Source organism: Vespa mandarinia, chromosome 11 (genome assembly GCF_050613455.1).
Source record: "Vespa mandarinia isolate Hongniang chromosome 11, ASM5061345v1, whole genome shotgun sequence".
NCBI classification, from domain to species: domain Eukaryota; kingdom Metazoa; phylum Arthropoda; class Insecta; order Hymenoptera; family Vespidae; genus Vespa; species Vespa mandarinia.
Genome location: NC_140820.1, coordinates 241,750 through 267,414, shown reverse-complemented (window position 1 = coordinate 267,414; position 25,665 = coordinate 241,750). Strand labels below are relative to the sequence as shown.

The 25,665-nt window shown below is 41.3% G+C and overlaps 1 protein-coding gene across 6 annotated transcripts in view; it reads left to right on the top strand.

Annotated features, from left to right (window-relative positions):
- The window catches only part of LOC118441359 (dystrophin, isoforms A/C/F/G/H), a 223,015-nt gene that overhangs the window by 61,462 nt on the left and 135,888 nt on the right, over positions 1-25,665 (top strand). For all 6 annotated transcript variants that reach the window (XM_035865630.2, XM_035865632.2, XM_035865628.2 and 3 more), the window contains 3 exons: positions 20,849-21,060; positions 22,009-22,163; positions 22,413-22,602. In XM_035865630.2, the coding sequence (XP_035721523.2) occupies positions 20,849-21,060; positions 22,009-22,163; positions 22,413-22,602 (557 nt within the window). The remainder of the gene's footprint in view (positions 1-20,848; positions 21,061-22,008; positions 22,164-22,412; positions 22,603-25,665) is intronic.

Sequence of the window (25,665 nt, the reverse complement as noted above, 5' to 3'; positions counted from 1 at the left end):
CTATTCTTCAACCCTTTCACGCTTTTTTACCCGATTGTTTTTTTTTTTTTTTTTTTTTTTCTCTTTTTGCTAAGAAACAAATTTCAGACAACACCGTTTTAAGATATCTATCATTCGTAAGTAGATTTTCACACGTAGATCGTCCGTCACGCGATTATCGAAACATTTTACTTGATGCGCCTGATTTGAAAAATATTCGAGAATGGACATATGGAAATATGTATATCCATCGAATCGAGAGTTAAATTGCTTTTTTTTTTCAACGACGTTATCACATTAGATCACATACGCGTACATGTTATAGACATATGTTGTGTCGCCGAAGCTAACGTATCCTCTCTTTCTCTCTCTGCCAGTCTCTCATTCATTTGCGTCTGGTAACGCGACAACTTCGTTTCGCAATCCGTCGTCGGCTTAACACGCTTCCCGTTAAAGCGAACAATAGGATCTGTTGCAAGGTGATCGGGTAGAAAGTAGAAAGGTCTATATGCGGTCAGAAACGAAATTGGACGAGGAGATTGATTTTCCACGCTGGTTGATCCACCATGTAATTTTCTACAAGACCAGTTTCCTTTTTTCGACATTTTTCACGATCATCGTTTCAGCGATTCGCGACGAGAAGTCTCTTCGATCGAAACTTTTTGAGGAATGTCGAATTAACGTTTTTTCCTTTTATGGAGCACATTCCTCTTGATAATGGAGACCGACGTCTCTCGTCTTCGAGACCAAAGTGGTACTATCTACATTGTACTATACGTCTTTTTAGATCTTTCTTTGTAGTAATTACGGATTCGCTTTCAAAAAGCGACCTTCTTTTTGAAAGGGCTAAAGGATCCATGGATTTCGAACGGGGTAGCAAATTGAGCTTGGTTAATTTACTGAATTTTCAATGAAATTGTCGAGTTTCAAGAGTTAGTTGTTCGATTTTTAAAGACGAATCTTTCGATGCTACGAGGGTGCCAAACTAGTCACGATCTTGAGGGCATTGTCCGGAGAGTCATTAAAATCGGAGCTTTTCCATCTTGTATACGCGCAGCCCTTGTGCGACAGGAACGCGATGACGATGCGAGGCGATAACGTTTGGCCCTCACAATGGGCAGGAATCAATGAAAAGGACATTTTAAAGGGCCGGACACGAGCTCTTATGCAAGTACTTTCGTATGTATTATGGCTCGATGGTTAGGGATATGTTACCCCAGGGGTTAAACTATGTCAATAATGCAGCCTATTCTTGTCACGTTACCAAGGTGCATCGTCCGTATCACTCTCGCTCGACGCTTGATCCTTTTTATCGCCCAACCAAGTGTTTTCCTTTTGGACAATGCCCAAATATGCTTATTCCTTCTCGTCGTTTCTCGCATCGATTCGTTGCTAATAGTTTTTAAACTAGAGATTCGTCGAATCATTGAAGCAAGATAAATAAGTTTCGTTCATAATAACAGCGCAATAATTATCTTTCTTTTAAAGACGAACGTTGTTTCGTTTTGAATAGATTCATTTCAAGAACGATTCAACCGAGATAAAAGTTTGTGCGGGACGTTCTCGTTAACGACGATGCATCCTCGCTCCTTGGCATTTTGCAATTACCTCGAATCTGTTGCAATTTAGGACTTTGCATATCGTTCCAAATTGCACGCACTTAGGCCTGACTTACTGCGCCTGACTCGAGGATCCCTAACTCCTCCCGTAATTGCTTAATTATGTCAATTAATGAGCGGACTAGAGAGATAAGTGATCTCTCTCATTCATCGCGAGAAACTTTCCATTACTCTCGTTACTTTTGTGCAAATATAAAATCGACCGACTAGAACTTGGCTTTCCTCGACCAATTTTTTATCTCCCACTTGTCCTTTCTCTTTTTTTCTCTTTGTCTCTCTCTCTCTCTCTCTCTCTCTCTCTCTCTCTCTTCATTTATCTATTCCCATTCTTCTTCGTCTTACTTCGAAATCTTGGAAGCAGAGCGAAACGGCATCGCTCTTCCCGAATAAAATTGTACCGTTTTATTGTTGGCTTTCGGATGGTGTGCGTGTTGAGGGATAAATAATATGATAAAGACTCGAAGCTTTCAGAAGAATTGAGAAGACAGCCACAGGGATACTTTTCTTTTTTTTCTTGTCTGTGTACTTTGCATCGCATTAAGATCGACCGGCTTTTCCTCTCTCTCTCTCTCTCTCTCTTCGTCTGTAAATAAAATTACGAGATAGGACGAGTGAACGATGGAAGTTTTTCGAATTAAATACGAAAACGATTCGCTGTATCGACGAGTTCCTCGATAACACGTTTCATCGCATTGACAGAATTATCTTCTAAAGTTATAGCTTGGCGATTACTCGCAGTACTAATTATTTTCACGTAGTTTTGTTTTGTAATTAGATCGTGAGCCGTTCAATTAGGTCAAGTTGGATGGACCGTGTGCTAAACAAATCTTACAAGTTCAGATTCTCGTTTTAATTGCGAAAAAGTCATCTTAAATAAGCTGGTCTTACGGTACGACAGAGATATTTTTTTATCTTCAGTTTATAATTAACGCATTTTCACACATCCACGTTCGTAGTACATTAGCAGTAGAGTTACCGAGAGTAAACGGAGTATAATTAATTAGTCTCGCGAAAAGATAAAAGCTGGACGGTTAATGGCTCGTCTCTTTTAACTCTCTTTACTGCGAGATATTTCTCTCTCTCTCTCTCTCTCTCTCTCTCTCTTTTTCAAGTTACTTTATCTGAGTTGAAACGAGGGCTCTAAAAAGTTGTACGTCGAGGGCAGAAGCAATTTTTGATTTGAGAAAAGAAGGAGAAGAGAAAGAAAGAGAAGTCTTTATTTCGTATCGCAGGAAGGCCTAGAACGTTTGGATCAAGGCAGAAGAAGAAGAAGAAGGTAGGAAAGGGAGGGGGAGGAGGATAAGTGGAGCAGAGTCCGAAAGTATAATGGGAAATCGTTGATGGAGACATTATGCCTCCTCCATTACACGCGATGAGAGAAAAGCTGTTCCACGGGCAATAAAGGGCGTGTCTTCTTGCAGAAAGCCGCTTTTTCTGCAAGGAGACTAGGACCTATCACGTCGGTAGTTAATCCCCTTTTGTTGTTAGCAAACGATGCACATGCTTTCCGTGTCCGATCTAGTATCAAAGGAATGCAGCAAGTTGATAATGATTTATTTCAAAATGTTTCCAGCTACGAGGTAAGAAAGACGTCAGAACGTAAGAAATTTAATATAGAGATAGACTATTTCATTCTCCTATTTTATATTCTATTTAGAATTTTTCTTTATTATCACGTAAAAATATACATTTTTATAGTTGGATCGTTAATATAAAAAATAGTATAACGAAGATAGAGTGTCTAATATTTAGAAAAATCGACATAGAATAAATGTGGCTTTGAAAGATTTACGACAACGATTGCACTATAAAGATGTTGACAGATACGCTAGACAAAAAGCGGAGATTCTTCTTCGGACAGGGAGAAAAAAAAGGATGTTTCTTTTAACTTTCTACGACTTTTCGTTCGAAAAATATGCAGCTTTGTTATTCGCAATTTATAATTCGAGTAAACACGAAGTACGAATATTACGTGCGTACGCCTCGTAGTAAATAGAGAAAATTGTTTACATCAGCCAGCTGTAATTCCAAGAATTTATGAATTCCAAGCGCGTCGATGAGACCTCTTGAAAAAAATTATGTAGGTCTGGTAACTTTACATTGAAATATCTTCCTCTCGGAATCGGAGATTGTAGAGATTCGAAGAAAAAAAAAAAAAAAAAAAAAAAAAAAAAAAAAAAAAAAAAAAAAGAACCTTCGTAAAGGATAATCGTTTCCTTATCTTTTCGTTGTATTTTTAACGATTGTTCAAGCAATTTGTTAGAAATAATTCGTCGGAAATTTTTTTCTCTTAAATGAACACTACGATATGGGTATAAATAAATTTTATCAGAATTATTAATTATTTCGTTAATATTATTAATGGCGCATAATCTTTGTATAGGTAAATACGCGAATATACGTTAAAAACAATTTGTTATAACTAACAATGTACGTGTAGATAGAGGCGATACATCATCGTTTAGGTTTTCTTTCGATTATCCGAGCGTAATTTATTCTAGCGTAACGATCAGGGGTGGGCGTGGGTGTGATCGCCATCGAACACGAAGATTTTTCAATTCCATACGGACAGCGTGGACCAGCGTGCGTGCTTGGATATTGATTTGCGAATGATTTATATATGATGCCGTAATATCGTGTCTTCCCATTTCTTCTCGGCAATCCCTCCATCGTCGTACAGGCGAACTAACGGGATTTTGCGGCGCTCTTAAGGGAATCCGTCCCAGAGCGTATCAATGCGCTTTCTACGTTCTATTCCTTTTTTCTTCGAACGTTCAAGAGCGCTCAATGTTCCTCGAGATTTATGACTTTCATTTTAATCTATCCATGTATATCCTGCTTGTCGTCAATTACATTTCTACGACACCATTAGATTTCGTCTTATTTCCTAACTAAGCGACACTCGACGATCTCTCTTTTCCATTTGTCGAGAAGCAGCGTACAAGACCCGAGCTAATATTCCTACTTTGATCCAGCAACGATCATTCTTTTTCACATCCCACGTAAAAGGCTTATCTCGTCGCTTCCGGTGTAATGCTTTGCGGGAAGGTGGGAACATGATTTTTCCTTCCCCTATCTCTCTCTCTCTCTCTCATCCTGTCTACCATGAGCTTTTTATCTTTCCTACGGTTTTTTAGTCCATTAGGTTTGCACCAAGATTTTTCTTAACTATATATGTGTGTGTATATGTGTATATATATATATATATATGTCGGCAAATGATATTTGACGATAACAAAAAATATTACGAAAGTGGATATAAGCGGTTTTGTTTAGCACGCAGCAAACATCGGATTGGCTATCGAAAGGATTTCCGTTGCGAGAAGACAGACAATACTTACTAATACTGTCTAATGGCGCTCGCTCGTAATAGGCTCTATGTGATAACGAAACGAGATCATACGCAAGGGCATTAGATAAATTAATCGGGTTGTTGCACTACGTTATTAACGAGATCGAGACAGACATTATTGCTCGCAGGCACTAGAGAATTAATGCATCATGGTAATGAAAATTCAAGATAGTAGCACCTTTGGATAGCGAAATCTGATTTAATTTCGAACGTTCTTCCATATTTTTAACGTACCTTTTGATATAATTACGATCAAATTCGTAGTCAAATAAAATGAAAGCTAGGATCAAGTTGGAAGTTTGCTCACGTTGAAAGGGACGCCGCAATCATGGGGGATCTTCTTGTATATTAGGATCTTTGAGATAAACTTTATTGCGACGATTTTTAGGTAAGGAAAAAAGGCTTTCACAAGGAGATTCATCGTAGACAAGGCAGCCATGCTAGCTAGCTGCTGCTTTTGAATTCGATCCACGCGTCCACGTATCACAGGCACGCGCAATGTTTTATTCACATTGTATTTGTATCGCCATCCGAATATCCTTGGCAATGCCAAAAGCGATTTCGTCCAGAGAAAAGAACACTTTTGTTGAGAAAGTATTTTTCAAAAATGTCGTCTATTTTCCTTTTGCCTCCCTTTCTTTTGTTATACTAGAAAAAGCTTCATAATAAAATTTCTTACCTATTTCAAATAAGAGCGATATTTGAAAAACGTCGAATAAGTAATTAATCGCAAAGCCATGAGTTAAGTTACAGTCATATTTGATTGGAGAGCAAGTTCTGTCGTTGAATGTGAATTAATAGAATTCTTTAGAAATTTTACCACCGGTGACGAGCGTTTTGTGTTCTTGGAACTTTGGACTCGCGCCGCTCCCTCTTTCTCTCTCCATCTTCCTTCAATTCCATTTCATAAATAGCGAAAAGTTTATTACTTAAGAGGACGCGAGCGTAAAGTTAGAGTAGTGAACAAAAAAAAAAATTGACTTAATTTAAAAAAAATCTTTTCCCCTACGAAATTTTACGTAGGGCAATTAAATGCGAATTATAGTATTAAGAATATTGGCGGTAGATTTGCAAAGAAAAATTGCAACGTCGAAGCATTACGTTCATATAATATCTCGTCCAACATAAAATCCATCGAATGTGAAATTGAGCAATGGAATCGGATTTTGGAAACTATCCATCCATCGATCGAGCGGAAAGAGATGCGCGTGAAAATGTAACAATCGCCATTGCACAGCGTAGAATTCTTGCTGGTCGACGTTATCGCGACATTACGATAGGGATAGATCGGAGAAAAGGGAGAGGAGAAGAGAGGCGAAAAGGTCGCGGCGTTGATGCTCGACAACGAGCAACGAGTTGGCCCGCGGTTCGTCCTCAATTTTGAAGGTTCTCGTACCACGTTCGATGCGAAATTACAATGATGTACATACAGGCCGAGCGAAAGCAATTTGTTACACCGCATTTCCGCTACGTAGGTTTACCCAACGAAGTTAATGACTATCACCGGATCTATTTAGCGCATGAAATGATCGGCAATGATTTGCTACTATTTCACGAATACGTGGAAATTTTATTAACGTTTATCGATGGAAAAGGCGCCGCTAAGATCGAACGATCGAATAACATATATTACTAACTTACCATAATTTACGCGTGTATCTCTTTGCGTAAGATTTCACGCGATTGGAGGAAGCTGAAAAAGATTAAAGAAGAACGCGTATGAGAAAGATAAGAAAAAAGGTGAGAACGAGCATACGATTCACGGTATGGTACGATCTAGATAATTCGCCCATTTATCTCATCGTTCTTCTCTTTACCGTGGACCAAGCACTTGTTCGTTTATCGGTCCCTCTTGGTTCTTATCGTCGTGCGCTTGCGCCTTTTCCTTTTCTTCTCTCTTAACCTTAGTTCACACAGTTACATACACACGCAATCATTCCAAGGGAAGCCACATTTTCTCTTATCCGCGTCCTCACGTTTCAAGTTCGCAGTCATTCCACGTGGTTCGACCCCGACTAATAAACGACCTCAGGGATTTCGTGCGTCTTAGAAGCTTTTCTTTCGCACCGGAGTGAAGTGCTCTCCCTCTCTGCCCTTTTTCTCGTTTCACAAGGAGATATTATCGAAACGTAAACTATATCGATCCGAGTCTGCGATGAAAGAGAAAAAAAGGATAGGATCGAATTGTAGTATATCATTGAGAAAAATAGTGTACAATATGACGACGAGTGTTTCATTCACGCAGACATTTCAAACTCTTATTCTCATTTCATTTTCATTTTCGACGTACTCTTGAAAGAACAAAAGTTTTCACGTCGTCGTTTCTTGGTTTCGATTGGTGAAATGAGTGCGCCATTGAGATCGGTCATATAGGAGAAGGAAACGAAAATAGATGATACTTAGTAAAGTCTATCGACCTGTAGTAAAGCGAGAAACTAATGCAGCCGGGCGTTCATTAACGTACAAGCGTCGTTGGTATAGTCGTGGGTGCAACGACGCCGACGAGTAATTACGCACGCCTAACGCGCCTGTGTAGCCAACTAACAAAGTTGTGTGTGCATGCGCGCGAGTGTAAACGCGTGCGGTGCGCCTACGTTACAGCGCGTAGTAGCGTGTAGTAGACTCGTGGTCGAAGGGTATGTACGAAGGAAGTCTGGCAAGGCGGGAAGAAAGGTGAAAGAGATAGACGGAAAGAGAAAAAGATAGAGGATAGTGGAAGAAGGGAAGGGTGGAAAGAGCAAGTAGTAGTAGCAGCATAGTCGGTATCTACCTGCCGCTAGTTGCGAGAGGATAGTCGGCGGGGAGATAGTCGACGGGGGTTGCGCCGCCGCCGTCGTCGTCATCGTCGTCGCTGCCGCCGCCGCCGCTGCCGCCGCCGCCGCCGCCGCAGACGCACATCGACGTGCCGGCGCGAAGAGAAAGGGAGACCCAGAGAGGGGATGGTATAGGGCGCTGCCGAGGAGAGTCCGACGTGGTTGACGTTGACTCTCGTTTCGTAGTATTGCTCTTGCCGCTGGTAGTAGTGGGTGGTGCTAGTGGTGGTGGTGGTGGCATGGATTGCTTCCAGTGTTCGCGCGGCCGCTCCCTGTCGCACACGGACTATTCACCCCGACGCTGCCGGCGTCGCGACGCTCCAACTATCGTCGCCGAAAACGTGCTCGGTGCGCGCCGTCACCGATCAACCGCCGGCTTCGCTCGTCTCACTTTTTATCTTCCTCCTTATTACCCTTTTTTCCCTTCTTCTTTCGTAGCGACATAGTGCGAGATCGTGCGATATATATGTAAAATTTGGCCGTACGTTTTCCGTGCTAACCTGACGTGGTGCGTGACGCGACGCGACGCGACGCGACGCGACACGTTTCCTTTCTTTAAGAGAGATTGAGCCTTGATTCTGATCTTACTTGACAGTTACCTCAGCCGAGGGCTCTCGTATTACGGATTATCGACGTTCTATCGTACTTCTCCCGCAGGAAGTTTCTTGAACGAAAGAAAAAACGAAGTGACAAAGTTTTCGATCGTTAACAGAGAATAGTTTGAAGAAAATTTCTACCCCTATCGCACAATATTCTGCTCGAGCTTTATAATTTCAAGGGCCAGAATACTCGTCCTAATATCAAACAACGTCCTAGACATATCAAACGAAATGGGATCGAGTAAAAAAGAGAGAGATATCATTTTTTATCGACGCGCATATCGCAACTTGTAAGAAGCCTTACCGATGAGGAGCGACTAAAACCAACAAGTGTCTTAAATCAACAAGTCCGAGCTGCCAAGGTCGTCGTAGCGAGCGGAAATCTAGACGAGCGAGTCTGCTGTGGTGCTAATAGAGAACGTTCTCCTTTCTACGAGGGGAAAGATACTGGGGATCTTCCTCCCGCGATCGGTCCCGATAATCGATGAGAGAAACGTGCTCTTCGTATCGCGTTCAAACGAGTCACGAAAGTCGATTGTTTTCAGAATAAGAGGAAGTATATCACGCTAAAGAAAAAAATAAAAAACACGTTTTTCCACTTTTTCACGTATTTATCGTATTTCTCTCGACGATCGAGTTACACCATTCATCGGAAAGATTTCTCTTTTCACGAAGAATATCTATCTCGCGTATCGAATATGATTGAACATTTGTTATTAATAATAAAAATAACGATATAAATTCGTCCGGGTATACGATAGGAAAAAATACGCATGAACGTTTCCTAGTGATCCATCTCTCGAAGGACTGTCCATCGGATCCAACGAGGTCGATTATTCTATAGCAACGATCAGACCAGAGCCAGCCAGACGGCACTTTCAAATACATTTTCCTCCGTTATTGCCTTTCGTTGTTAACGAATTACGTGAGCTCGAGAAAAATTAAAGAAAGAAATTTTATTAACGGCGAATTCAAATGAAAGACGAATTATACGAAAGGAGGAAGATAGAGAGAGTATAAAATAAGGAAGCTTAAGGGGGTATATTTGACAGGAATCATTGGTGACCTCGATCGGGCCTTAATTGAAAAGCTTTCGAGAGGAGTCCTTCGAGATAGTATTATCTTTCTCTCTCTCTCTCTTTCTCTCTCTTTATATATATATATATATATATATATATATATATATATAAAGCTCTCATCGATGTGGTCGATCTCGTGGGAGTATTAAGATCCATCCCGGTATCTCTCCGTTAGCCTCGTTTCCTCCCTCAGCCGTAGAGAGCATCTCGTAGCTATCGAATTCCAATTATGTCGCAACATCGAAGAGGCTCCGTACACGGAGCTAGTCCCGTTCCAGGTCATCCTCCTGCTAACAATCTTCCCATCTCCGCTCATGAGATTCAAACGAGAGGGATACCTTTGCCCGGAATGGTACCATCGCGCTCGATCCACGGCAGCCCGATGCATGGCAATCCAATTCATGGGTTTGTCAATCCACTCGGACCAGCCGGTATCGTTCATCCACCTCCCACGCATCCAACAGCGCTCGTATCCGGAATTTCTCATCGTCCGGGAGAGACCGCGCATCAAGGTATCGGAACGCCAGCTCTGATCGCCAGTTCATTCCAGGATACGCGAAAGACCACTGGACTCTACCTCTTTTATCCTCTCTTGTCGATTCTCTTTAGTCCTTTATCGATACTCCTTTCTCTTGAAATTTATTGGAAAAGGGAATGTTACAAATGAACTTGCAACTTTGCATTTTCGATCGATAAATACCTGACGTTCGGAAATACTTCCATTATTTTTAGGGGACGACGATCGAATCGGACATTAGGAATAAGCTAACCGAATAAAATATTCTTTATAACGTCGAACATTTTTTTTTGTCGAATAGTTATCTCGAAGCAAATCGTACGGATGCTTTTATTCGATTCTTCGGGAAGCAACAACTTGCGTCCTGATAATCGATTCGAATATCGAGTCGCGATCGATTCTTCGTTCGAACTACTCGATATTAACCTTACTGCGACTGAAATCATTTTTCTACGCGAACGTTACAAAACGCGACTCGGATTTCTCTCCAATTGAAATTATCCTTAAGGTACTTTAATCGTTTACCGCGATAACTCGATGTGTGTGTGTGTGTGTGTGTGTACATTATATTTATATATATATATATATATATGTATGTATGTATGTATGTATGTATGTATGTATGTATGTATGTATGTATGTATATATGCGGGAAGAGAGCGAAAGAGAAGAGACGATTACAGCACGGTCGACATGAAATTCTTAGGAACGTCTGGTCGAAGTAGCTTTGACGCCATAACTCGTTTGAGAAATTAATCGAGCATTCGACCGTTTAACGAGACGGAAGCGTACTAAGAGAATTCCATCGCATAGGGCGATTGAATTTTCTCTTAACTCTCGTCTCTTAGACGCAGCTACCAAACTTTATTGCATCTGGCGCAACAGAGAAAAAAAAATAAGGCCGTTTGCCAAGAAAAGAGATTTCGAGCTGTCGGCCGAGAACGTGGTCGATGGGATGTCGCGAGTCAAGTACGCGGAAGTCTTTCGGAATGACATTTATTGATCTTCAACGTGGGTATCGATTAACCATCCTCTTTCCATCCCGTACTTATATATACCAGTGGAATCCTTGGAATTCGGATCTTTCGAATTCAATGACGATCATAGTCCAGCGGTCTTTCGTCTCGTTTCCGAATGACGAACGGTCCATGATCATCATCCAGCGGATGTTCGCTTGAAGGTAGCGATAAAGTCGTGCAACAGGGGGGACCGACTTCGTCGTCCTCGGGCTCGCCATATTCCTCGCACGGTTCTCCGATGAGAACGCCGATGAGTTCTGGTCATGGGACGCCACAGGATTCGCCGCATGTTACGAGACACCGTAGAGACTCGGAACATTCGTCTTCGTCGTCACCGATCGGTGGTATATCGTCGAGACGTGGCTCTACCGACGTCATTATTGGGCCTTCTTCGATCCAGGAAGGTCACCATCATCCCTCCGGATCACCTGGTGCTCGTGCACGACGACGATCCGACTACAGCCCTCATCAGGGTACGTTTCCTCTTTTCCCTTATATTTCCTTACTTTATCCTCTTATTTCAATTAATTCGTATTCCCTTCTTTCCTTTCTTTTCTTTTTTTTTTGCTTCGCGATTATAAATTTAACGAACAAGTTCTTGATCGAGCTGATCGCAAAAGCATCTGAGACGGACAGTCCTCTCTCTCTCTCTCTCTCTCTCTCTTTCTCTCTCTCTCTCTCTCTTGCGGTATTTATCTCTCATTCGTGAGGTCCTTTCAAAACCTCATAGTACCTTGCATTGCCCTTTGATCCGACAGTCTGTGGCTTTGTAACATGCTCGAGCTATGTATTACTTATATGCGGCTAAAAGTTACTATCAAAGGAACTTGTCACACGCATGCGTTCAGTCGAATACATGCTTTAAATACGTTCATCATCGCATTCGTGTGTGCTCTTTAATACCAAGTCTCTACTTCCTATATCTTGTTTATCCTTTCTCTCTCTCTCTCTTTTTGTACCACTATCGATCAAAGTTTTCCCGACCGACTTGAATTTTCCTAGCTGGACTGACGAATTTCTTTCTAATCCGAAATATATAGAAGAAGTGTTTTTTCTTTGGGGGTGGGGCAGGGGGGAAGGAGAGAAAAAAGAGTTGACTTTATGAGGTTCCAAAGAAGGATCTCCGTTTCTCGAGGAGACTGAAAAAGCGGAGGGAAAAGACGTGCGGTGTTTTCGAAAGTAGCAATTCTCGGTCAAAGATCGCTCGAAGTAGGAGGCATTCGAATTCTTGTGTTTGCCAAGGACAGAGAAGCCTCCTCTTTTCTGGGAATTCGAAATTCTGCAAGTTTCGAAGATGTAGGAGATTGTTAAGCAAATAAACGTTGAACGAATTGTCTTTGAATTTGTTCTTAAGAAGTGGAGCTTTAAGAATAATTTCGAGTATAACAAAGAAGAATTTATATAAAAATATAAATCAAGTATTAAAAATCAAGTGATCTCGGCGAGCGATAGCCTGATTTATTTAATTTGACGAAATTCATTCGAAGGAGAAGAAGAATGCAATCGATCTCGTTTTCTCTTACGTCTCGTAGTAGGATTAAAACTTTTAGGAATAGTAATTTTTTTACGTCGAACGTCGGTGGTACCGACTTGAAACAGTAGTCGCTTCCTTTTATTTTATTCAGTAGAAATGAAAAACTTGGCTCTTCGAGATACCGTATGCCAATTCTGTACTGGTTCAATGATTCGATAAAGTTTTCGCCACAAAGTGCGATTATTTTGCAACATCGAGAAATGTCGTAACCGATAAGATCTTGAAAAGTTTGTCAAAGAATGCAAAAAGTTACGTAGCTTTACAAACATATATATATATATTCTATTTACACGCATGTATTTGCGTCGTTGCAAATTTTCTTCAGAAAATATGAAAGAAAGTTAAACGTAACGTAAAAGGCATGACCAATTTTTTCTTGTCTCTCTAATGCTCCCGACGTTTAAAACTTTATAAGCTCTTTTATCCGATTTTCTTTGGAAAAAGTTAAACGTGGCAAAACGAGTTCTGAAGGTTAATTTAAAGTTGAAACTATAAACCAAGGAGTCAATTTCTTTCGCTGCACGGAATTTTCTTTCTTTGTAATTTTCTTCTTGATACGCTTGTTGATAAAATTTTTGCATCGATAAATTAGAAGAAAGGAATATAAGCGAGGAAAGTATCGACGTTTCGTGATTAGCCGCCGGAGGCCATTGGAATGGTGAATCCTGGTTGGAAAAACAGAAACGACAAGGTTTCCTATCTTCAAGAAAGTTAACAAGTTTCCTGTCGATAATTTCACTCGTTGTCGATAATCGCATTCGAATGTTTCGTGCCAATTCGTGTTTTACTGGTATCAATTATTTCCCCGTCCTAGAAGGAAAACGGAAATAAGTTAGGCTTTTTTTCTTTTACTTTCTCTCTCTCTCTCTCTCTCTCTCTCTCTCTCTCTCTCTCTCTCTCTTTTCGTATCGTGTAACGTGACGGAGCGCAATTTGCAAACAATTTGCACGGATTGCAGAGGTAATTTAGGAGAGTAGTGTGCGCCAGAACGACGAGCGGGTTCGATGAATCATGTCATGGAAAAAATGAGAAACGTTATCCAAGAGGATTACTCGGCTCCTTGCGAGAATGAATGCTATTAGGGTTGTAAAAAGTAATTCCGCGCGGTCAAGGATAATCCATCCTTTCTGTCTCTTTTACTTATTCATTCATTCGGTCGAACAAATTGTTTTTGTTAAATCGCTCGATCGAATTATGTAATACGAAATGCGATACTAGGCGCGATGGTTTAATCAATTGGTACGCGCATGGTACGTATATCGGAAATCATTTAATTACGCGATAACGAAACGTTTAATGCTAGAAAATGAAAATCATGAAAATGAAAATCAGGCTCTTTCGTCGTTTCCATACTCTTTTTCATTTTTTCATCCGCAAAAATAACTTTTTTACTTAATTAATGGAATTAATTGGAAAAAGTTGACGAATGGTGTACCCTTTAAGACTCGTCGTTGGACTCTGGAGAAAGAGAAAATACGGGGCTGCGTAAAAAACGCAAAGCGTACCTCGCGTTGTTTGTTCAAGTATTCGGAGCGTTGATTCTGCACGTGGAAAAGAGTTTCCTGGATTCGGAGTTAATAACGGTTGTGGTGTGCCACGAAAGAAATGGGCGTGCCCTTGCAATTCGTCACTGATAACACGAGCGTTCGCGTAACGAGATTCCGAGCTCGCGTACGCACGCTTAATGAAATCTTCTCGTGAAATAATATTGCCAAAGTTTCTTCCTGCTGCTCGCTCACCCTCTCTCTCTCTCTCTCTAATATTATATTCCCCTTTTCAACTCGAAACACTGTCCTCTCCTTGTTATATAAGATACGGACGAGTTCTAAAAAGCAAATTCTAGATTATCTCCCGACGAGAGATAAACTATCAGCCTACGTGAAATTTCAAGGCCGAAAAAGAGAAACTCGAAATCTTTGAGATATGCGACTCAAGAAAATCCTCGCGTCTCCGGGGTTTGAGTAATGGAAAAAGATGGATGAAGGATTAAAATCAGATTTTTTAAGAAAGCATTTCAAAGTAACGCTAGAGAGAGAGAGAGAGAGAGAGAGAGAGGAGCGCTTAGACGAAAAGGGATGATATTTTAATTCAAAGAGATGGGAAAGAACAGAAATGATTTCGAAGCTCTTCTTCGGCCATATATATTCGTAACTCGTAAGATCCGTCGGCTCGTAGATATTCGAAAAAATTCGTCCCTTATGTTCAACGTGAAATTAATATGTATGATAGATCGCACTGGGGGGGGGGGGGACAAACAGGGATCAAAATTTGATCGTCGTCTTTCTTCGTTCTTCGCGTTGAAGCGATTTCAAAATTCTTAGCATTTTTCCTCATTCTCCTGGCTCGAGTGTGTCTTCTCGTGCGACGCGAGAGAAAATTTCAAGAGAAAATTTCAAGAGAAAATTTATACGACGCTGGATGGCGCGAAAAATTAAAGTTATATCGCCGTAATTCGCAGCGTAGCTTCACCTCACCGGCGAATGCATTTAAGCGTGTTCGTCATGGGAATATAATGTTTCACCTATATATACTCGCCGCACGTCTTTCTTTCGGTCTTTTTCCGTTTCTTGCCTACGAGGGCAAGTTCCCCGGTTTTCAGTTCACGATTTTCTTGTCTCGACTTTCAGGATACGCCATCGTCTTTTCTTACCTTATTTTCCCTTTCTTACCACGTTTGCCTTTCTTTCCTCTTCCAACGCGATGGCGGAAAAAGCAATCGACCGAGCAGAGGAAGGGGAAGGGAAAAGGGGGAGGAAGAAGAGAAAGAGAATCGTGGAGGAGTCGCGCTAATGGAACCAGGCTATCTTACGAAGCGAACGATGACTTCGAGTCGTCGTTTCAAGTTTATCGGAAATTCCATTTCGATCGTAGCAAAGTATCCTATGCTCCGCTTTTTCTCCTTCCCTATTTCGATCCTCTCTCAAAGTAGCTACTACGTACGGATTCAACGGAAGGATTCTCGTCGTCGAGATATTTCATATTTTATTTACCTTTGAAGGAGATATCACTGTGAGTAAGTAGTTACGATATATGCAAACGTTGTTAGAAATACGAGTAGCTAACAAGAGAGGTAGATCCCGCCCGTTCCAGAGGTCATCCGTGGTAAGAAAGAGAAAGAAGGGAAGGGAGAAAGGATGGAAACGTCAGGCTTGTTGTTGATACCGTTGAGAGCTAAGGACAAGGGAGCGTCGTTAGGGGCAACAGCGTGTTGCGAATACGGTTCACGATGGGAGGTTATAAAAAGAGAACGCGTGCTTTGCATATTCGTACAACTTCCCTTCCGAAGCATTACACTCTAGGGAAACAATAAACTCTCTAAATGTATTTATATTAAAAGTTTCGAACTTTGTGTCCTTTCGTAATATCCTGCCAAATTACTTAGCGCTGATATTTCGATAATTGGACGTCGATATATCCACTATCTCTTATAGTTTAATCATAAAATAATTTCTTATGTTTACTTTAAATTACTATATCTTTTCGTAATTATCGAATTATCGTAATTATCGCGCGAAAGCGAGATAAAGAGTGGATTCGTTCAAAAGTTTTCGTAAAATCAAACGTCTTCTCATGTAGAGACGGTGCGTCATCGCGTAAAACAAATCGCTCATGTTCCCGTCGTTCTCGAACGATATCGAACTAAAATTGAACCGGAGGATTCTTGAATAAAGTTTTGATTACTATTAAATCTTGGCGTATGGAACATAAATCGGTTCATTCTCCGAATCGTTTTGGATACCTTTCATAATTAGTCTTTAATTATTAATATCTCGCCAATTGATATACTATTTTAACACGATATATACGAATACGAGTGCACGCGTACATACACACATATATAGATAGATAGAAGACAGATCGTCTATATGGTTATCCGAACGGATGCACATAAAGAGCGATTTCGTTCGATCGACTCGACGGCTTTTTCCTTTAGCCGACGTAATATCGGAATACTCACGCCTTTCAACGACCATAAAGGACAACAAAGCGCCTAACTTTCGGACAACTTTTGTCCGGTCGCATTCGAAGGTAATCCACTTGTATGGTCTCGTGGAAATCTTCGAAGGAAGTCGAGGCTAACGAAGTTTGGAGAGAGTTTAGCTTTACTCGAGGTGAAGAAAAGAATAAAGCGAAATGAAGAGATAGTTTGCCGTCTCCGTTATCCACGTCGTTATCGTTTTTTCTTTTTTTCCTTTTTTTTTTTTCCCCTCCGACAAGAGATAAAAGGAGCGGAAACCTAGGAATTATTCCGTTCGTCCGATCGGACCTTTAAGTATTCGCACTCGCATTTCCGTAGTCTCTATATTATGGTATTATATTTACACACACACACACACGCACACAAAGCGTAGTGCAAATATAACACAAAGAAAGCTCAAAGTCATCGTTCCAAGCCTTTGGCACACAGAGCTGTCTATGTAGCTTATCTTCCCACATAGTTATCTGTGATAGATAATCGTTCTCCCTCTTTGATTCTCTATTTCAACGTTTCACAAACATGCCCTCTTTTTCACGGTCTCTCGTCGCGCTCACGTTCGTTCGCTAATCACGGCACACTCTCGTTAGCTTATTGCTTCCATTCATTCGCGTTCCTCTCTATCACTGTCAATCTTTTCTCATCGTCGATACGTCCCAGCTTTACATTCTCTGTCGGCTTCTATTTCTTCGCAAATATCGAGATATAATACTCGCGGATGGCGGTTCTCTTAGCTATGCGTTCCTTCTGCCGTTTTGATCAGTGACGCGATATGTGCTTAAGGACATATGTGCTTAAAAGACACGAAAGATCTGGATGTTGGCATCTACGGAGGTATAAGACATCGGGAATGTACGGTCGGACTATCCTCCGACTAGAATGGCGCCTAGAGGGAGAGAAACTTTAGCGCTCCAAATACGAGAGCTTTCGTGGTCGCGGTGACATACGGTCAGTTTCACATGCAAATTAAACGAACCGTGCGCTTGTCGTCGTGATACGTGCGCGATTTCTAAATTTGCAAATTCGAATCATCATTTAATCGTACATATCCACGAATTTTACATATCCTTCTTCCTTTTACACTTTTCAGGCCGATACCATAATATGATACGATGAAAACTCTGATAAGGCATTTATTTCGACTTCAAGTCGTAGTATCCTTTCGTAATAACTCTTCGTTCGTCGAAACGAGGGCAGAAAACGAAAGGCATCAATTTCGATCTAGCAAACGATCCATCTCGATTTAATAGGGGATTCTAGAGACACGGAAGGACACGCGAACGGATCTTATCCGTGTCGCGTCGCGGTGCACGCCAGTGTCTTGTTGCTGGACGTCGACGAGTGAAACGACAGCGACGAGGACAAAGTCGCCATGGAAGATGGTGGTGGTTGGCGGTGGCGGTGGCGGTGGCGGTGGCGGTGGCGAACGTACCCGAAGGAACGCGGACCGAATATCGATCTGGCATTCTTCTTATCGTTAGACCGCGACTATAGGTATATACGTATATGGGGTTCTTCTCTCCCTCGATGCTTCGCTCGTCGTTATTCGTAATTCAGGCTGTTGCCGTTGCCTTCCGCCGTCGAATATCAAACGACCTGGATAACTCGCTCGCCGGCGGCATTGCGTTAAATCTTTCTAGATTGGAGAAATTTATTGAGTCACGTGTTACGGAATTATACGAGAGGCAGAATCCCTTGAGGACAACCGCGGGAGGCTTTTGGTAAAACAAAATCGATCGTCATGGATTAATGGATCGTCCTCTCTCTTACCTTTGACGTTCGTCCCTTGCCATAGAATTTTTCATTTTCACGCATATCTTATGGCGTAGAATCTAACGCGTAAAGAAGGAATCGCCGATGAATAATATCTTCGAGGATTGATTTTATGAGGAGAACGGTAAACGTTGCAAAGAATATTTCTCTCTTTATAAGCTCTCGTTTTTATCGCGCGAAACGATGTTACGTGCGAGTTTACAGAGCATAGAAAGTGCATGCAACTGAGAGCGTTATCGTGAGAGATTATCGATCGTTTTTACGTCATGCAAGTTTCATTTCACAGATAGATTAGTCGACGTAATCGCATCAGTTTGCTGAGTACAGGTACGTTTACTAAGATTAACGTATAAATATAGATTAATTCCATCGAAAAGGTCGAGCATGAATGCGATAGAGGATTTTATACTCGATTTGGGGGAGGGTGGAGGGATACTTTAAATGCCATTGATGTTTATATTACTGTAACATACTGTATGATCTTTATTTTCCTTATTGTTTCTCGGTACGTATATATATTTTTATCGCATTTTTCTTCATCGAAGTATCCATTATTCACGTTTGCTCTTTCGGATGTATATTTGTTAAATTCGATCGTGTCGAAGTTAATTCTCGAACAAAGTTAGACCGAATATTTTTGACGTTATTGCATTTTTAATGTCCTTCGTACGACTGTCATTTATGCTCTACTCTTCGTCATCTACGATATCTCGTGATTAGTCCAAGTAATAAAACGAGTCCGAACGATGTACCCTTCGATATTAGAGTCTTACCGCGAGAAATATCCGAAACGTTATATCATCGCGAGAATAACGAGAATATCTCTTGGAAATTTTCAAAGTTCCCGTATAGAGTTTTAACGACGTCACTCCTCCGCTGGGACCGAATGAAAAATATATATCGCGAGACTCGTGCATTTATCAACGGCCATGCGTTGAATAATTATGCCAGAACGTGGAAGGAAATAGGAAGAGGGAGAGAAAATTATGCGAGTTTGCACGATACGACGTCTACCGTTAAGATTCATCCGTCGAACTCACGCGTATGCGCGTAACACGCGAATCCTGATACTCGTCAATTCTCAGGGTATATTTTAAGAGGCGAAAATTTGTAAATTGTGTCTCCAACGATTTTATGCTTAACGACTATATCGCTTTGTTATCGATCGCGATAACGGTTGGACCTTGAAAATGCGTCATTTCGTATTTTTCGAGCTCTCTCTCTCTCTCTCTCAAAAGCAAGGCAAAGTTCGTCTCGAGTCGAGATTTACATCGAGATTAAAATACTTGGATAATTCCTATGCAGATTATCTGAATTCTTGAAAGAACCTTCGCCTCCGAGAGGTTTCATATTTTTCTTCCTGGAAACTTTGACTCGCCTTCCTCGTTTGCTCCGTTTCACTTTTTAATAGTCGACCGTTTTCTTCCGCCAGAGTCATATTATCGTCGATGATTTACGAGGAAACGAGCGGCTCTTTCTCTCTACCTCAAAATTTAGAGGTTGTTCTCTAGTATGGGATGGGATTAATTGTGCCGTTACATTAATCATATCTCATCAGGCTCTTGTGATCTATTGCCCCTTTGCACAACAGACGCAGCTTTCCTGAACATATTAAGCGAATCGATATTAACGGCGGCCATGTGGGGATGCTTGCGGTAAAACGTCCAAATATATTCCCATATATCGATTTCGATCCGATTGCCTATCGACGTGTCCTCTTTGGAATCATTCTTGTATGAATACACCTTTGATAGATATCCTAAGATTAAAGTTCGGTCCACCGTAAGCTCCTCTGTATCGATATCATTTCTTATTTGCCGCAAAGAAAGAAAATCTTATCGTGGGCTCTTTCTATGGGGAAATCATAAAGGTGACGTACGATTGCTGTATGTGTATGTATATATATATATATATTTTTTTTTTTTGCGAATAATTTTCTGTCGGAGGACGGGCCGTATCGTTGGATTTAACGCATAAGAATATCCATCTTAAAGATAGACGAAGATATTTCCACGCGCTTGCGGATTTTCTTGTCTGAAAAGGTTGAATCGTTGGCAATGTTTTACGTTCTGCTTTTCCAGCTGCACGCTCACCCGCAGTAAGAGCTTGGACAGCTTCCAGAGTTTTCCCGTCTGATTCTGCTTGGCGCGAATTTCAACGCGAGCTTTCTAGTCTCGTCCATTTCGAGAAGAGTGCTCCTTGAAACAACGAGCACGTACAATCCTTTTCTCTCTTTTCTTCTTTCCTTCTTGATCGCGTAAAACACGATTAAAGAGTTTTTCTCTCTTTTCGAGCAGAGAATTATCTAAGCGCTCCTTCGACTCGTTTCTTCCTTCATATTAGACTATATGTGTGTGTGTGTGTGTGTGTGTATGTACGTATGTATACCCGACGCAAAGAAGAAAAATTCGTCGGGTTTAAAGAGTAATGAAAAAAAATTGTTGGCAACGTACGTTCGAAACGAGAGTCTTCCTTGAAGGGAAAATTCTAAAAAAAAATCTATGGGGTAAATTATGAAAGTGCAAGCAGAAGAAACAGAACGAAGAGGGGGACACTCTTTTAGCGTAAATTTTTTTTTCACGTTGCAGTTACGAAGTTGCGGGAGCACTGGGACGAAACGAACTCGAAGGTGATGCAAAGGAAGACGCAGTTGGATGCTATGCTGGGTGATAGTCAGCGATACGAGGCGAAGAGAAACGAGGTGGAGGTCTGGCTCGCGCGAATGGAAACTCGACTGGAAATAATGCGGGCCGTCGGCCATACGGCCGACGTTCTCGAGGCGCAACTTAGAGAACAAAAGGTATGTATACAGACCATCGTCTTTCTTCTTTCTTTTTTCTTTTTTCTTTTCTTTTCTTTTTTTTTTCTTTTTCTTTTCTTTTTTTTTTCTTTTTTTTCCACACGCTCGCACGCTTAATTTTACGCCGGTAGGAGCCGCCCTATAACGAGGAGGGGCACGTTTTCTCAATTTATCGAAAAAATACGTAATATGAGAAACCACTAGAAACAAATGATCGTTCATAAAAAGGTAGCGTCGAATTTCCTAGAGATTTTTGCAGGCAATAGATCAAACGGCGGGCCAGGATCCGAGGAGAAATAATTTATTTCCCTGATCGTTCTCTATCTTTCTCTATATCTCGTAATTTTTTCTTCCTACGAGGCACGTTGGTGAATCCATTTTTATCCCCTTATATCCTAGATATCGCGAATACGATGTCGCGTTCTATTCTTCATTATATTTTTAAGCGTTTATACGTACGCCACGCACACGTAGCGCATCGTGAAAATGTATTTAAATGGTAATACTTCTCGAACATCTAGATCGTTCATAATGTTCCGTTTAATTTTAAATGACGCGAACGTTTCCATAAGTTATAGCCTAGGTAAGTACAAAGATCGAGTAAAAAATCCGATCGCGTAATTCGTTCGATGGCATATGGGAGCCGGCGATATGGGCAGTCGATCGAGCGTATCGAACGAAAAGGACGAAACTTCGATTAGAGAGTTTCGACGGGATATACGCTTATAAAACTTGCCTTCTACCCAGAAAGATTTAACTTCCTTAAGTTATCGGAGCTCTCGAGTAGCAAAGGACTTTCGTCTAACTCTCTCTATATCTCCGCGGCTGGAATTAGATGGAAGAAGTTTCCCCCTTTCTCGTAAAAGACGAGGACGAGTGCGAGCCAGACGACTAGCCGTTCATCTCGTTCTCTCGCCTCCTTCTCTACGCCTTTGTCATTCGTTTCAGTCTTTCCACGCGGAATTACATCAGTACAAGCATCAGATCGAGCTCTTCAATCAACTTACCCAAAAGTTAATAGCAGTCTATCAGCAGGATGACACGACTCGCGTGAAGAAAATGACGGAAACGATTAATCAGCGATACAACAATTTAAATACCAGGTAAGTAAAGTATAACGCTCTAATCGAGATATCGTATGCGTTCTAATCGAAATTGTAACTCTATAAATAATCTTTAATTAATTGCAATGTTTGATAAAAAGAAATCGAGTCGAACGTTGCAAAATATTCATCGTCTGACCTAGTTACTTTTATTTCTCGTCACGTCGGACGATCGCGTCCGCGATATCATCCGTATTTGGTACGAGCCAGGTTCGTAGACGTTCAACGATCCACACTTCTTTTTCCTAGCATCATCAATCGAGGAAAACTGCTGCACTCGGCGATGAACTCCCTCCACAACTTCGACCGGTCTCTAGACAAGTTCTTGGCCTGGCTGAGCGAAGCCGAGTCTTCGATGGAAGGATTGGAGGCGGAAGCGGATCGACTCGGTGGACGACGAGATCAGGGCGCTCTCAGACGACCGCAACATCAGCTCAAGGTAAGATGGATAAACTCTGTCTATGTATTTTCTTTTTCCTTCGCGCTCGTCGTTAAATCATCGTCGTCGTTTATGCACCCGACAACCGCGTTCAAAATACGAATCGAGGACCGCCGTGGTTTACCACGGGAGAGAGAGAGAGAGAGAGAGAGAGAGCAAATTGATTGAAGTGCATCATTGACTATACAGGAGTGGTCAACAGGAACCATATTAAATCTACTACTTGGGTCTTGCTTGGGTACGGTGTTAGCGGCAAAGAGCTCTGTATATGAAATTCCCATTGCAGAATCGTTCCTCCTCGCTTCATCAACTTATTTTTGCGATCGTGCAGTGATGGAATAACGAATAATCGTATCAAACGTTCGCGCATATTCGTTTTTATTAGATTATAATATTGTATTTATCGTGGTGCGTTAGCATAATCGAGAGAATACATTCGCGTGAATTTGCATCATTGCTCTCTCACGGTTAAACATTATCTTTTTTTATTTTCATCTTTTTGTTTTTTTTTTTTTCTTTCTTTATCTCGCGTCTACCTGGGTTTTTTAAAGTTACATTATAATTTATCGATCTATCGATCCGTGGCGTGCAAGTTGTTGGCAAAAAAATGAATACTCGTCTACGTTTCTATAATAATCGTTGATTTAATCCGAACCCGTATAAATTATTCGAATCTCGACATCGAATTAATTTGGAATTTTCGTTCCTGTGAATTTTGTAGGAGAATGGACCCACCCACGATCGATGGAATTCATTTACACAAATGATATTTGATCGTTATTACGTTAGTACGCGTTTTGAGTGAAGATAAAAAGAAACTCATTTAGAAATGATACTTCTTTTGTTTAGAGACCATAAGTTTTTGACAATGTTTGTATACAATGTTGTTCGTTTAAAAATCATAGGAAGAAAATAAAAGGTCGAAAGGTTGGATGCGTCGAGTGTTCGTTTAGCGATTGAATGAACAATTGAAATCAATCGTACGATAAATCATGCACATCGTGGACATTCCGGACGTCGCGTCGAGCTCACCGTAATCCGCTTCTCTTTAGCCCACGCTCGAATCTCGTGACCCCGTGGAAAATCATAGATCACGATCTCGCCCCAGGCGTGAAACCCTATCTATCGACGCGACCGAAACCGACAATGAGTTGACTACTATTTTCCTCCAATTTCTCTCTCTCTCTCTCTCTCTGGCCCTCTTTATTCTCTTTCTTTCTTTCTTTTCTTTAGTCATGTGCCTATTTGCCGAATCCATTGAAACGCATTTGACTTTGCGGGGAAAATGAGATTCGAGGACGAAGATATTAAAGCCGGGAAATAATAGGCGAACGGTAGAACAATCTCTTTCTTTCTATTTCTCGTTTTCTCTCGTTCTCCTTCTCGTTGCCGCAGAACTTTTATTTATGCGCTTATTTACATGCGACAATAGAGATGGAAATGGAGCAAACGTCGAGAAGAGGGACGAAGATTACCTTTTTCCATCTTTCCATCCTCCTCGATGCTTTTTCTATTCCTCGTAGAAATTTCTTCGTTAGCTTCTCATAACTTGCCGTTGAACTTCAAACGGCATTCGGTGTATCTAGTGATCCTCGAAGAAACGACGAGGATCGAATAAAGCTTCCCGATGCTTTACGAGACTGATTGCGAGTATAATACTTGGGTATGGACGCTGAATGGAAAATTAACGAGAGCAATTTCCGTATAATAACGTTTTAACGATGCGCCTGGGCTCCTTTTGTGCGAACAATTTTTCTTTTTTTTTCTTTTTTTTTTTTTTTTTTTTTCATTTTTTTTTCCTTTTTCATTCAGTGACCCACTTTTCAACGATTAACATCGAACGGATATTGAACCCCACTCGATCGGTCATCGCCTGTCTTTCTTCGAGCCTCTATCTTTTCTTTTTTTTACCTTGTATTTTTTCTTCGATTTTTTTTGTGTCTATAGGTCGCTTTGCAACGTCAAATTCGTAAAATCAAATTTATAAAATTTCTGCAAGAGGTCGATCGATGAGCGAGTTAATTAGAACGTACAGTTACTTGCCTACCCCCCCTCCCCCTCCCAATCCCCCCATCCCCGCGCCCTCCTATAAAGTGATCTAGGAATATTTAATGGCGTCGCGTTAAAATCTTTATTCGTGTCGCGTTAGAAAAGGGGGCTTAGTAGGAAAGAGTTTCTAGAGAAGACGAGTGTAGAGGCGCGAACACGATCGAAAGCTAGGGGTGATGGTCTTCCACGACGAGCTCGAATTACCCTCGAAGGGGTTAAGTAGAAACGGAACGTGTCGAACGAAGTTCGCTCCGATTCTCGCTAGGTAGAAAGTATATCTAAGTCGGTCTCCCCATGGTCACACATTTTATCCTTTAACTTTTCTCCATTGGGACGGCTAAAGGCAAGAACGATGAATGTCCTTTCGAATGATTAGACGCAATTCTATGGTCGGATCTTTGCTTATTTTCTTCTATATACGAAATAAGAGAAATCAATTGTGGAAATTATTATATCAAGTTCGTTAGTACGACGAGAGGAATGATGTGTGGAGAACAGTCGAGGGGATCGAAGAAGTCACTGACTCTCCAGCGATCGCTTATCTCCAGAGATAAACGAAAGTAAATCGGGGTAGCTGTGTTGAGGATGTCGTTCGAGTAAGGGAAAAGGAGGGTTGAACTAAAGGAGATAATTGAAATTAGGTCAGAGACGACGGTCCCGTAACTGGTTCCGATGCGAAAATGCCTTTATTTAGGCTTCTACTCGTTCCCTTTCGTATTATCGGCACGGCAATGCCTTTAGGAAGCATTTACACGGAAAGTGGACTTTCATCGAGCGTTGGCGCGAGAACTCGGGGGTTGCGCTTAGCGTGACCTGAACTTTCGTTTCGTCTACTATATGTGGTTAGACGAAGTGAGAGGGTACCAGAGGGGAACAGCCAAAGGGACGAGCAGCCCTTTCTCATACTCGTGGTAAACGAGCACGCTCCGCTTCGTTAAATAAAGCCTGTCGTGGCTAATCCTTTTTAACGCAATTTCACTTGTTTTTTCTCATCGAATCACAGCGAGTTAACCC